This window comes from Talpa occidentalis, unplaced genomic scaffold (genome assembly GCF_014898055.3).
Source record: "Talpa occidentalis isolate TD23 unplaced genomic scaffold, MPIMG_talOcc4v2.1 talOcc4.2, whole genome shotgun sequence".
Classification (NCBI taxonomy): Eukaryota; Metazoa; Chordata; class Mammalia; order Eulipotyphla; family Talpidae; genus Talpa; species Talpa occidentalis.
In genome coordinates, this window is record NW_023602073.1 from 120857144 (window position 1) to 120869840 (window position 12697).

Here is a 12697-nt window from a genome sequence, read left to right on the forward strand (position 1 = left end):
TCTCACACATATGTTAGTTTTCATGGCAAATACATTAAATACACAGGAATGACAATAGAAACCAGTTTCCTCACAAATCCTGACAGTGTGTATTATACCTAATAGGTGTTCAATAAATACACATACAAGGATTAATGAATACATTATACACAATATTTATTTTTAATCAGATCATTTACATAGGTAATGGCATAAGAACTATTTCATAAATATTTACTTTTTAATGCATATATGTCAACGAAATAACAAAATTTAATGATTAACAATTCTTGAAATTTTTAATGGTAAACTTACTTGAAGTTGGTTTTGGTTTGTCTAAAAAGGAAAAAGAAAACAAGAGATAATTTTTTATCTGTAAAGTGAAATAATCAGTCCTTTACATTTTCTTTCTTCTTTTAAAATTTATTTTTGCATAGAACGGGAGTGTAGGCACTAGGTGTAGGGGTGAGAGGATTCGTCAGATAAAGAGTGGGGAGCAGAACAGGCAAATTTACTGAAATACACTGCTAAGGGAAGCAGCGGGAAAGACAGCAGAGGTCTGCTCTACCACATGTGCTTAGTGCTCTGGCTGGAGATTGAACTCAGGCAATAGAGGTGATAGCTCTGAGACTTAACCCCTAGGCCACCAGGGAGGCCCCAGTCCTTTACATTTGCTATTTCGATTTGCTAGAGTTAAAGTAGAAAAGGGCTAAAGTTATATTAAAATGAGCAATAAGCAAAGCATTTTGAGTAACTTCTAGGTCACATTCCCATTGAATTCCCCATAGAAGTTGTAAAGCCTGCAAGTATAGTCTTTTTGGTCTATCCCTATAAGACCTCATCTTTAATTTGATGCTATAAATGCTCACAGTAATCTGAATCCATTATGAAATAAAATGCATATTTTCCTCTGTCATTTCAGGATATTAATTTTAATTAATATTAACCATTTAAACTCTCCTAATTTTCATTTTGAATAGTGAAGCCTACTTTATAAAATCTCAAGACTAAATCTTACACATAAAGATCTATTTATTCATAAAAAGTAGACACATTTGGCCAAGATTGAAGTATTTGAATTGCCCAGAATTATTTCAATTAATTCATTAACATTGGGAAAAGAAATTTATACAACTATTTTTAGAGAGCAATTGGGAATATTTATAAGAGCTACATGAATATATACTGTTTCACTAAAAAATTAACTTTAAAGGATTTTAGCCCAAGATAAATTTCACAAATCTAGAGAGGTAAATATATTTATTATGTATACTATTCAAGAAAACCTGATAGACAACTCAAACATGTGTCAGAGACTAGTTAAGTAATCTTTGCCAAAGTATAAAACACAATACTATTAATGAGGAAATTCTTTGTGTACTAATAAAAAATTTTCAAAATACATTTTTAAGTGGAAATATCTAGGTAAAGGGCTATTTATGATATGCTATGATTTGTGTAAAAAATAAAAGTGAAAATTTATGTATATTTATATGTATATATTGATATGTATGAGCATGTGAATATTCTTTTATTACATACATACATATATAGGGCAGTACTAGAAGTATAATAAGAAATAATAACTAAATATTAGATATTATAGGATATTTTTTGGAATGGAATTTTGTAGAACAGAGGAATTGAAAGGAGAGGTTTTCACAGGTAGCCTTTTCTATGCCTTAGTATTTAAACCATGTTCCATATTCATAATATTTTTTAAATTATTAAACAATTAGAGAAAGGGATAGCTTCTAAACTTTACATCACGGTCAAACTCATGATTAGATTTCACAAAATGTAAAACATGCAATTTAATAGAATAATCTGAAAAATATCAACTGTAAATTAACATCAGTATGATATTAATTTGATAACAGTGGAATATTGATTATTTTAGAAGAATCTTGCAAATCATGAAAGCAAATATAATTTCGTTAGTACTACATTATTGTAAAAGCATTTTTGGCTATGTGCTGTACCATTTAGCAAAATGTTTCATCATCAATAATACCACAGCCCTTATGTTAGATAAGCTAGATTTTACAATAAAACCACAAGACTGAACATAAAATAAGAAGCAAATGTTTTGCTTTAGTTTTCAGCTTAAAAAAATAGTGACTTAAGACAATGTAAACAGAAGGGGCAAAAGCACCTGTTTTTATAGATGGAGATTCTTTTTCTTGATGTTCAGCTTTTTCTAGAGAGAAAAATCAAAATTAACTGACAGTCTGAGGGTTGTTGATGTAGCAAACATTTCTTATTTATATATTTGCAGGCAGTCTTCAGTTTACATATATTTTATATATATATTATATTATATTATATTATATTATATTATATTATATTATATTATATTATATTATATTATATTATATTATATTATATTATATTATATATATATTACAATATACAGAATGCATATTTCCATAGAAACATTATAAACAAGGACCAATTTATTCTTAAGGCATCCTGTAAGACAATAGGAAGGTACTAGCCCTTTTGGGGCCATGTGGTATAAAAAAGAGGTTAAAACCTAACAAAGAGGAGGATATTAGGAGAATTTTCATTCTTCACTGAAGGTTGAGTGATTCCTTAGAGATATTTTAAAACAAATGACATTTGCCTTTAGCATTTTATAACTTCTCTTTTTACTTCCCTGATGCCCTCTAGTTCCCTTGTTGTTTCACAACTCACATGAAATTTAGTGCTGGCCACTAGTTTCCTCTTGGAAATTTAACCCATACCTACCCTATTCCCCAAAATGTCACATTTGATATTATCACTGTCCTTGATCACCTTCTTTTTACATGTTCATATTTATATCACAGATAAATCTCAACGAAGTTTAGAATATGACCAATGGGATAAAAATATGTAATTGATATCTCTCTAAGCTTTCAGAATAAGCATTTGAACTAAAACAGTTTTAGGTGGTCTCTTTCTGCTATCAAATGTGGAATTTCCAATGAAACCATATAGGGTAGGGTATTTCAAATGGAGTTGAGAGTGCTTGAAAAAACTGCCAAGTTTTAGTTCTTTGTAATAACTTGCAAGGTTAATCCTCCTAAACTGTTCCTGATATCTACCTATACTTTCCTTCCTTCACTCCTGAATTTGAAGATTCTCTAGAAATATTACTATTTTCCCTGGATATCATGCAGCGACAGTGAATTAGTGAGAAGATGCAGAACCTTTGTTGTCACAAGACAAATTAGATATTTGTAGTATAAGGGTTGACAACATTCAAAAATAAATATTCATAAACTAATATTAAATAAGCATGCAAAATAAAATCAATGAAGAAGCTAACAGTCAAGGTATTAAATTGTCACTATAGCTGCACTGCAAACACATGATAAATTATATTTATATTTATAGTAATATTTATAGTAAATTATATTTATAGTAACATTCAAAATACCAATTGTATATTCAAAATACATGTATCCTATTCTAAGATAAGAATATGCTCTATTTAGACTGCACACATTTGTGTTATATCTCCTGAACCACTTATATGAACTCCAAACTGGTCTCACCAAATCATCTTTTGATCTTGTCAATACATTTTTTTATACAGATGCCAGAGACTACAGGACTGATAGCCACTCATGTCTTCACCTAAATTTCTGTTTCACAAATATACATCATTCAAGGCCCACTATCACAATTTTCACATATTCACTACCTGTATGACAATGGGAAAATATTCAAACTTTCCCAAGCCTCACAGTCATCTTTTAAACTCTATAATAGTAATACAACAGTAAATACTTTTAACATCCAGGCTCATGAGAAAACTTTATGATTTTAATGAATAAATGACAAAATGTTTGTAATTTTATGAATTTCCAAATATCAAAAAATACTATATTATAATTAATTTTGCTTAAAGCAAACAAATGAAAAACAATATGTGGTTCATAACAAGAACAGTTATATATTATTTCATTTTCCTTTGTTATTTATTTTGTATTTATGTATTTAAAAGATGGCCTTTCTACACTAATTTCTTAATATTATTTTACAGCCTAAATGGAAGTGGATTCACCCCTTTAATATTAATGATAATGATACAGTGTCCAGAGAGTTTTTTTGTGTATATAATTGCAATTATTAGTTAGTAGTTAAAGGCAAGGATGCTAAATCAAAGTCTAGCAATATCATCAGCTACCCATGTATTTTAGTCTCAGGCAACACTGAAACTAACAATTAAAAAGCTCAAATTGTTAAAGTTGGAATAGCCAAACAATAGTTTTCTGATTTTATCTTTTTCATCTCTTACTTGCTTGCTTTGGCTTGACTGTGAGGACAAGAAGGAAGTCAATGGCATATGGATGAGTACAAATGATGGAAAAAATAACTTCACTAAAACTTATTCTTTCTTAACTTTAATTTCTCTTCTTATAGTAAGCTTTATCTATTCTCTTTAAATACTATTATTTCACTCTGAGTGAATATATATTAACAACACTTCTTACTAAAAACTTATAACACATAAAATATGTGTAAAATTTAAAACCATCTATATATTTGAAACATAAGCACATTGGGATAGTTTCTTCATAATTTCCAAATATCCATATAACTAAATGAGATACTGAGGGGGGCATATCAATACCTTAGAGTACAAATTAGAGCAACATTAACTAAAATTATGAGCTTAAGCAATGTTTGAAATAGAGTACAGTGGTCAGATGAAGTAATGTGAAAATGGACCATGAGGTTTCTTCTTTCTCATGTAATAATCATCTGTGATTTATATAATTAGTTCTCTTCTGAATTCTATTATATTTTCCTCCAAGAAACTGTACTTAAATTCTGATCATCATGATTATTCAGTTAAAACAAAGAAATTATTTCAACAATTTGATTCCTTTGGAATGATTTATAGTAAGAGATGGGGCTCCACTAATGCCCCAAGTGGTGAGCTTTCTGTCCTGGAATCAAATGGAGAAGATCGAGTAGTTCAAGATGTCAATTGAGAGAAAAATCAGTTTTGTTCATCCTTACAGAAAAGGACTCCAACATTGCAAGAGTGTGTGAATTCCTTTTTGTTTTTCCTCACATGAAATGATGAGGAGTGGACTGTTTTTACTTTAATATTATATGTTCTGCTGATCATTCATTAAGACAGATTTAAAAAGTTAATACAACATTTAACTATCTGTGGACTCTCATGAAAGGAAATTGTTCCTTCTAACACATAAGCAGCAGATCGTTTCAGATTTCTGGGATTTCAAAATTTGAGGAAATTTGGTGTGAAAATGAGATTAAACACCCAGTCTGCACAAGGCAAGCAATGCATTACATGGATTTCCTCATAAATTATATGTAAGCTTAGGTCAATCACACTTAAAAAAATAAACTTACGCCACTCTAGTCTTGTACTAATTATTTACTTTCTATTTTTTAATCTAAAGTCTTAAAATCTATGACACTAAAAGTGTATAAACTTTAATGAAGATATATGTACACAGATTATATACAATTGATACATAGAGGAAAAATATTAAATGTCTTATTTACCTGTTTTTTCTGTTGTGGTAGCTTTTACCTGCTTGACCACATTTTCTTCTGTGATAGGAAAAATGTTATCACAATTAGAAAACAATGACATATTTCAAACTTGAAATTTGGTATTCTCTTTGCTATAAATAAATTTAATGAATCCCCCACGCAATTCTGAGAAATGCCTAGGTGTTTCCTCAATAAAGCAGCAACACTCCCATGTTCACAGCAGTAGTTTAGAGCAATCCAAGTGTCCATAAATGGTTGAATGGTTACACGTACACATATATGCTTTATAAGTAATGAATATATCATATGTTCACATGCGCACGCGCACACACACACACACTGGACTTTTTATTCAACCATAAAAAATGTAATCTTGTCATTTTTGACAACATGGATGAACCTCAAGTACATTATGCTTAGTGAACTAAGTGAGACAAAGGTAAATATGATATCATTTTTTTTTTCAGATGTGGAATCCAAGAAGAAGGAAAAAACCCAATCTCAGATATAGAAAACAGATTAGTAGCTGGGAATGGGAGATATGGGGTAAAGAGGTAAAAAAGTAGAAAGAAAAAAAAAAAAAAACAGCAAGTACTATCTTTACTCAAAAGGATGGGAACACAAGAAAATATATCCATCTATATACTTTCTTTGTAACTATCTTGCCATAAAGTTTTTTGTAATTTGAGTCTTTCCCCTAACTGGCCAATATACATAACTTGTCCCTTGCCTTCACTGTAATTCACTATATTTATCTACACATAAATAGTTTTATAAAACATAGACTCCTATTTGCATTATTGAAGTAAGGAAGCCATGATTTTGATCTATTTTTTGTATACATACCTCCTTAGGCACTCAGGATTGACAGGGACCCCTAATTTTTATGGTGCATATCTAGGCAGTGGAAAATGGTACATTTATGGGATTTCTTCTGCCACCTATGTTTTTGTAGTCATAGTCAAATTTGGTCAGAGTAGACAAATTATTATAATGACTTTATATAAAAATAAACTTATCAAGTATCTTGCAATGGGAGTGATCAGCTGGTCAAATATGCTAACAAGAAAATTTTATTGGAAATAGGATTTAAAGAGTAGGAAAGAATATTCTATGGAAAAAGACGATGGGTGCTTTGAATGTGGATGCAATGTGTTGACAAGCATCTGAAGAGGTGTGACCCTATCCCCAAATCACATACAGTGTTGTAAACCAGTTATCTAAATAAAAAATAAAGAAATTTTAAAACTGAAATTAAGTAAAGATGTGGCTAGAGACAAAGCATTTGTCATACAATTAGAGACTAACTTCTCTCACTCTCTTTACTTCACCCAAAAATGACTAACATTGGAGACAATGAAGAAAATAGCAGGTTTTATATTCATTAAATTAGTAGGTTCTAAAAGCCATTTCTATGATTTTTGAGTATGTCAATAGAAACAGCTATTCTTGCCTTTCCACAATCCAACTCTGCTTTCTTTATTCCTGTAGTTTCTGTTGTTAGTGTTTCACATATTTAAATCATAGGCAAATTAAATCAAACTGACTCAATTCCATTACAAGCAGATTTTCTAAAGTGAGATTTTAAAAAATGTATGTATTATGTTTCCTAAAATATGTTTAGAGAAAATATGTTCTTTTTAAAGATACTGGTCTAACTATATTCAGAATATCAGGATAATAATCCAGCCTGGAATGAAGGACAATATTCTAAAGAATAACCGAGACTTGGAGCTGTCTCAAAATTAAATCTCATTTAATTAGTTTAAGTTATAGCTTAAAGTTTCTCTTTTCAAATAAAAGTTAATTAATATACTTGTCTTGGCGAATTATGTATCTCTCTTTATGAACAGTGGAAATGAAATGAATCAACTGGTGTAATATCTTATTTTTGATGGTGAACGTGGTAACTACTATATTGGCTTTGATGACTTTCTCCAAAATGTAAAACAACGGATAGAAAGAAAGGTGGGTAAAGATGCAGGATAGAAGGAAATAAGATGGAAAATGGGGAAGGTAGTTTCTTTTCTTTGAAATTTTGGAGTCTTAAATGATAATGCTTGAATGTGCCAACCTGAATTACAAGTTTTCTAAAGTTGTCTTGCCTCAAACAGAACTAAACAAAACAAAATAGAGAGCCATCCAACTGAGTATAGGCTATGTTGATTTTGTGTTCAACTCGGATGGGAAGGAATATCTAGCTGTCTAGTTATACCTGATAGGTTAAGTCTTCAATACAGGAAACACTATGAATGACTAAAACTGGAGATATTCTGTAAGTAAGATGACTTAAGACAACGAATCATCCATAGTAAATTTAGATTTGCCTCTAGGGTCTTATTTGCTAAAACTAGAACAGTGAGAGACAATTCAATACTGCAAATACCACCTGCAAAATCCCTGGTTTACCAGGAGAAACTGTCTTTTCTGGTTTCTCAATGTCTCGTTCTGAAAACAATTAAAAAAATCTTTTCAGGTGCCTAGATGTTTTATAAATTAACATGGAGTGAGTTTTCTCTATGAAAAAGGCTGATGATTTCTTGGTAGAAAATAATTTACAGAATTCAATAAAAATTATATGAAACTATACCAAATTTTTCATGTGACCCTGATTTATATGAAAAAAATTGAAAGGTTTTGTTTGTATGAAAACAATATACCAAGAATTTTCATTTATGTTTAAGTACCCATAATTTCCAAAGCATAGGCTATAATAAAACAGAAATACCAAAACAAAGATAACAAACATAAGTTATTAAAAATATTTCTAAATTTTTATAAAAATCTACGCATTATATAAGCATTGTAGATGAAATTAATATACATACTGTGTATTAGAGCTTTATCCGAAGAAACTGAAAATGAAACATTTAGTGAAATGAATAACATTGAAACATTTAGTGAAATGAATAATTCAGTTAAATCATGTGCAAAATTGTGGTATTTAACTATAATAAATGAAAGCTTTAGATGGTACTAGGCCTAACTAGAAGTTTTAAATGGTATTAGACTTCTAGTTAAAAGGGGCAGGGTGATGGAAATTATTCATTTGGTAAAACATGCTCATATAAAACAAAAATTTATATTTAGGAAAATAAGTCATTATTATCACATTAAAATTTTGTTAACAAGAATAACTAAACTCAGCTTATGATCAATTTCTAGGTAAGTCCTAGGGAGAATTAAAGGAAGAAGGTGACAATGTATACAGATCTTGACTTGCATTCTTGAATTTGCTGAGACTGAAGAATCCTACCATATAATTTTATATAATGAAGAAATAGCTTCCATATATCCTGAGGGTTTTTTAACTTGCCTCAGGTCAATAGCTAGATGGTAGCAGAGCTAACACTTACACACTAAATAGCAATGTAAACTTAGAAAAATCAGCCTGATTTTAGGTCCATGTTACTTCATAATAATATGATTTTAGGCTGGTATAATCTCTTAGTGGAACACACAAGGATTTGAGTAAATCAGACATTGGCAAAATCCTAGCTGTGATTTATTTACTTGAAAACATTAGAAAAATGCCTTATTCTTTGAATTTTGTATATTGGACTATTTCCACATATTAAGTATAAACATTTATTATGTTCACGTCTCTCATAATGCCATAGTGAACAATTTAAAAAAATTAATGCCATTATTTAGTTCATAGTAGATGCTTAGTTAGTTCTTGTTTGCTCTTCAGATCTTAGTAGGTTATGATTTGTCATTTGATGATACTAGTGTATTAGGAGAAAAATCCCCAAATTAAACACGATCATACTTATTTTTGAAGGACTCCAAGAAGTGTCTCCCCAAACCTATTCTTTGCTGAGGCCCACTTGAAGGTATTATTGCATATGTCTTTCTTTCCCAATGGAATAGACCCATTTTTACGTAATAAATACTATAAAACCACATCAAGCAATGAAATGGAGAAAATAATCAGGATCTGGGATACACTGTATAAGTCTCCATTGGTGGGTGATAAGCCACTTTGTTTTAAAATTATGACACATTCAACTCTATTTAAAAAAAAAAAGTGTTGGGACCTCCCTGGTGGTGTAAAGCATTAAGTCTCAGCACTATGAACTTATTTTTTTTTAAAGATTTATTTTTTTTATTTATACAAGCACTGGGTATAGTCAGAAGCACGGGAGGGTGAGAGAATTCACCAGAGCCAGAGCAAGGAACAGAACAGGCAGACTGACGAAATACATTGCTGAGGGGAGCAGCGGGTGAGACAGGAGAGGTCTGTCGCGCCATGTGCGACCTTCGCCTGCGGCCGGGGATCTAACCGGCGCTACGGAGCCTGTGGGCAGCTTCGCCACCAGGGGAGGCCCACTATGAACCTATTAACAGCCACTGCAGTACAAGTTTGATCTCTGGCCAGGGAGCTGACCCACATGGCACAGCAGACCTCTCCTGCCTCACCGCTGCTCCCTCCAACAGTGTATTTCAGTAAATCCACTTGTCACGCTCTCCACTCTGTCTCTGGTGAATCATCTCACCCCCGCCCCCACACACCTCTAGCCTACACCCCAGCTTTCATATGCATATATAAAATAAATCTTAAAAAAATAAAAATAAAAGTGTTACCTGGTTTTGCTTCCTTTTTACCTTGTGGCTCTGAAAGGAAGAAACAAAGCAGAAATTTTAAAACTTAAAAACATAAACGAGAGCGCAAATTCATATCTGGAAATTACGTATTTTGTTTACCATAAGTAGAATGGCAGAATTTTACTAAAAATATGTCAAATTTCATGGTGGTTTGTCAGTGCAAAACTACTAAACACACACATAGACTCATGCCATGTACTTCTTTTATTAAGTTGCTGTTACTTGTAATTGATATCAACCTAAGTTTTTCTTTTTGTTTTCTCAAGGTGGTTGTTGTCAAGCAGAGTTCCAAGGTCAACATAAAATAAATGATATGACAAGAATTGGAAAAATCTCTGAAATAGATTGAATTGGGTACATGTCATTTAGAAATTTAGACAAATAATGTTATGGTTTTAATTGTTCCACAAAAAGCTATGTTGAAGTCCTAACCCCCCAGTAAAACAAAATGTAAACTTATTTAGAAATTAGATGGCTGCAGATGTGATTAGTTAATGCAGTAAGTACTGGAGTAAGGTGTGCCATTAATTCATTCTGACTGGTGTCCTTACAAGAAGAAGAAAAGACACAGAGACAGAGTCACACAGGGGAAAAATGACTATGTGATGATGGAAGCAGACATTGAAGCGACTACAAATCGAGTATGCTAGCTAGCAATACCAGAAGCTGGAAAAGAGAATGATTTTTCTCTATGGGCTTAGAAAGGAGCTTGGCTCTGCTGACATCTTGATTTTGAAGTTTCAGTTTTTAGAACAGTGAGGGAATGAATTTTTGTTGTTTTAAGCTAGTAGTGCATGGCAATTTATTCCAGTCATCAAAGAAAATTAATAAAACTCAGTTCCCAGAAAGGGGCTATAACACTTATAAAGGCAGCAGTAGCTTTGAAATTAGGTGATGATTAAAAGATGGAAGATTTTCAGTTCTTGATATAAAAAAGCCTAGATTTCATTGAAAATACTATTGGCAGAAGTATCAACAATAAAGGCTGTTCTTTTGAAAGGCTGATCCAGAGAGAATCGATGATAGCCAAAGTTTCTGTCATTTTAGAGAATACACATATTCTCTTAAACAGAATTTTGTTGAAAATAATAAGGTTAATGTGCTTCTGATGCCACCTTAAAAAGAAATGAGCAACAAATGATTGGCTACTGGAGGAAGGTGTTCTTTGTTAAAAAAAAAAAAATGGCAGACAACTTATTGAATTGTGTTCTATTGGATGAAAGGAAGAATTTTAAAGTGAAAAACATAAATATTTATCTGAGGAAATTTATAGGCAAAGTGTGGGAGTGACTTCCAGTTTCTCCTTCCTACTTATAATAAAATGTGAAAGGCAAGACAAATTGAAGAATGAACTGTTAAACAAATGGAATGTGATAATTTAGAAAATAAAATATTCACCCTATTTAGCTAGTGTGGCCTGGAGACAGGGTCAAGGGACTGGCAGGACGAAATTTTTGTTAAAGAGATAAGATGTATGACTCAATAATTCAGTCTACTATCGAGTAAAAAAAAAAAATACAGGAATAGAGATGTTATTCAGGAGAGGTCTGTGGAGGTCCTCTTTTCCGATGACTTCCACCTCTGTGAACTGAATGCAAGAATGGCTATGTTTTGGGGAATTTTATACAAATAAAAACAATGGCAGCCTATAGAGGATGGGAGGAAATGAAGGCTAGAGCTTCAGATTCAAAGAACTGGGCTGATAAGACCTTCTTGAGTAGAGATGGAAAGCCCCACTTGGGTCAAGACCATACTCCCAGACCCAGAGAACAGGACATTGAGTCAAAGAGGACTTCTTCAAATTTTGACATGTAATAACATTTCTTGCTGTGCTTTGGATTTATTTGGGACCTGTAACCCCCTTTATTCCTTTCAATCTCCCTTTTTTGGATGGGAAGGTCTGTCCTATACTTGTCCCACTATATTTTTTTGGAAACTCATAACTTATTTTCTGGTTTCAAAGGTTCACAGATGAAGAATTTTCTGTAGGAGGAAGTATACTCCTAATTTTATCCAACAACTAATTTAGATGAGATTTGGGACTTTGAATTGATTTATTCTGACTTGATAGACAACATAAAATTGTTAATATGAAAGAGAACTTTAAGGATGTTGGAATGGAGTAAATGTACTTCCACCTACATAGGACAAGAATTAGGGATGGGGCAGAGGGAGGTCTTTTTGAGTTGAATTGTATACCCCCAAAAGAGATATTGAAATTGTAATCTCCAGTACATGTGACATTATTTGAAATAAGGTCTTTGTAGATACAATTCATTAATATTCAGTAATATGAGATTACAGTAGATCCTTAATCCAGTATGACAAGTCCATATAACAGAGCAGAAAAGACACAGAGATTACAACACATGTGAAGACAGAATCTGAGACTGGAATGAAGCATATATAATGCAAGAAACATCAAGGATTGCTAGCGATCACCAGGAGTCAGAAGAGGCAGGAAGGATTCTTCCTTGTAGATTTCAAGGGAAACATGGTTCTGCAGATATCTTGATTGTGGCCTTTTAGCTTCCAGAATTATGAGAGAATAAACTTGTCTTGTTTAAAGTCACCCAATTTGCGATAT

General features: G+C 31.9%; 1 protein-coding gene across 2 annotated transcripts in view; it reads right to left on the reverse strand.

Annotated features, from left to right (window-relative positions):
* Window positions 1-12697, reverse strand: part of TRDN (triadin) — a 306860-nt gene that overhangs the window by 21232 nt on the left and 272931 nt on the right. For both annotated transcript variants that reach the window (XM_054697795.1, XM_054697794.1), the window contains 5 exons: window positions 10090-10119; window positions 8331-8357; window positions 5512-5559; window positions 2135-2179; window positions 295-315 (listed from right to left, as the gene is read on the reverse strand). In XM_054697795.1, the coding sequence (XP_054553770.1) occupies window positions 295-315; window positions 2135-2179; window positions 5512-5559; window positions 8331-8357; window positions 10090-10119 (171 nt within the window). The remainder of the gene's footprint in view (window positions 1-294; window positions 316-2134; window positions 2180-5511; window positions 5560-8330; window positions 8358-10089; window positions 10120-12697) is intronic.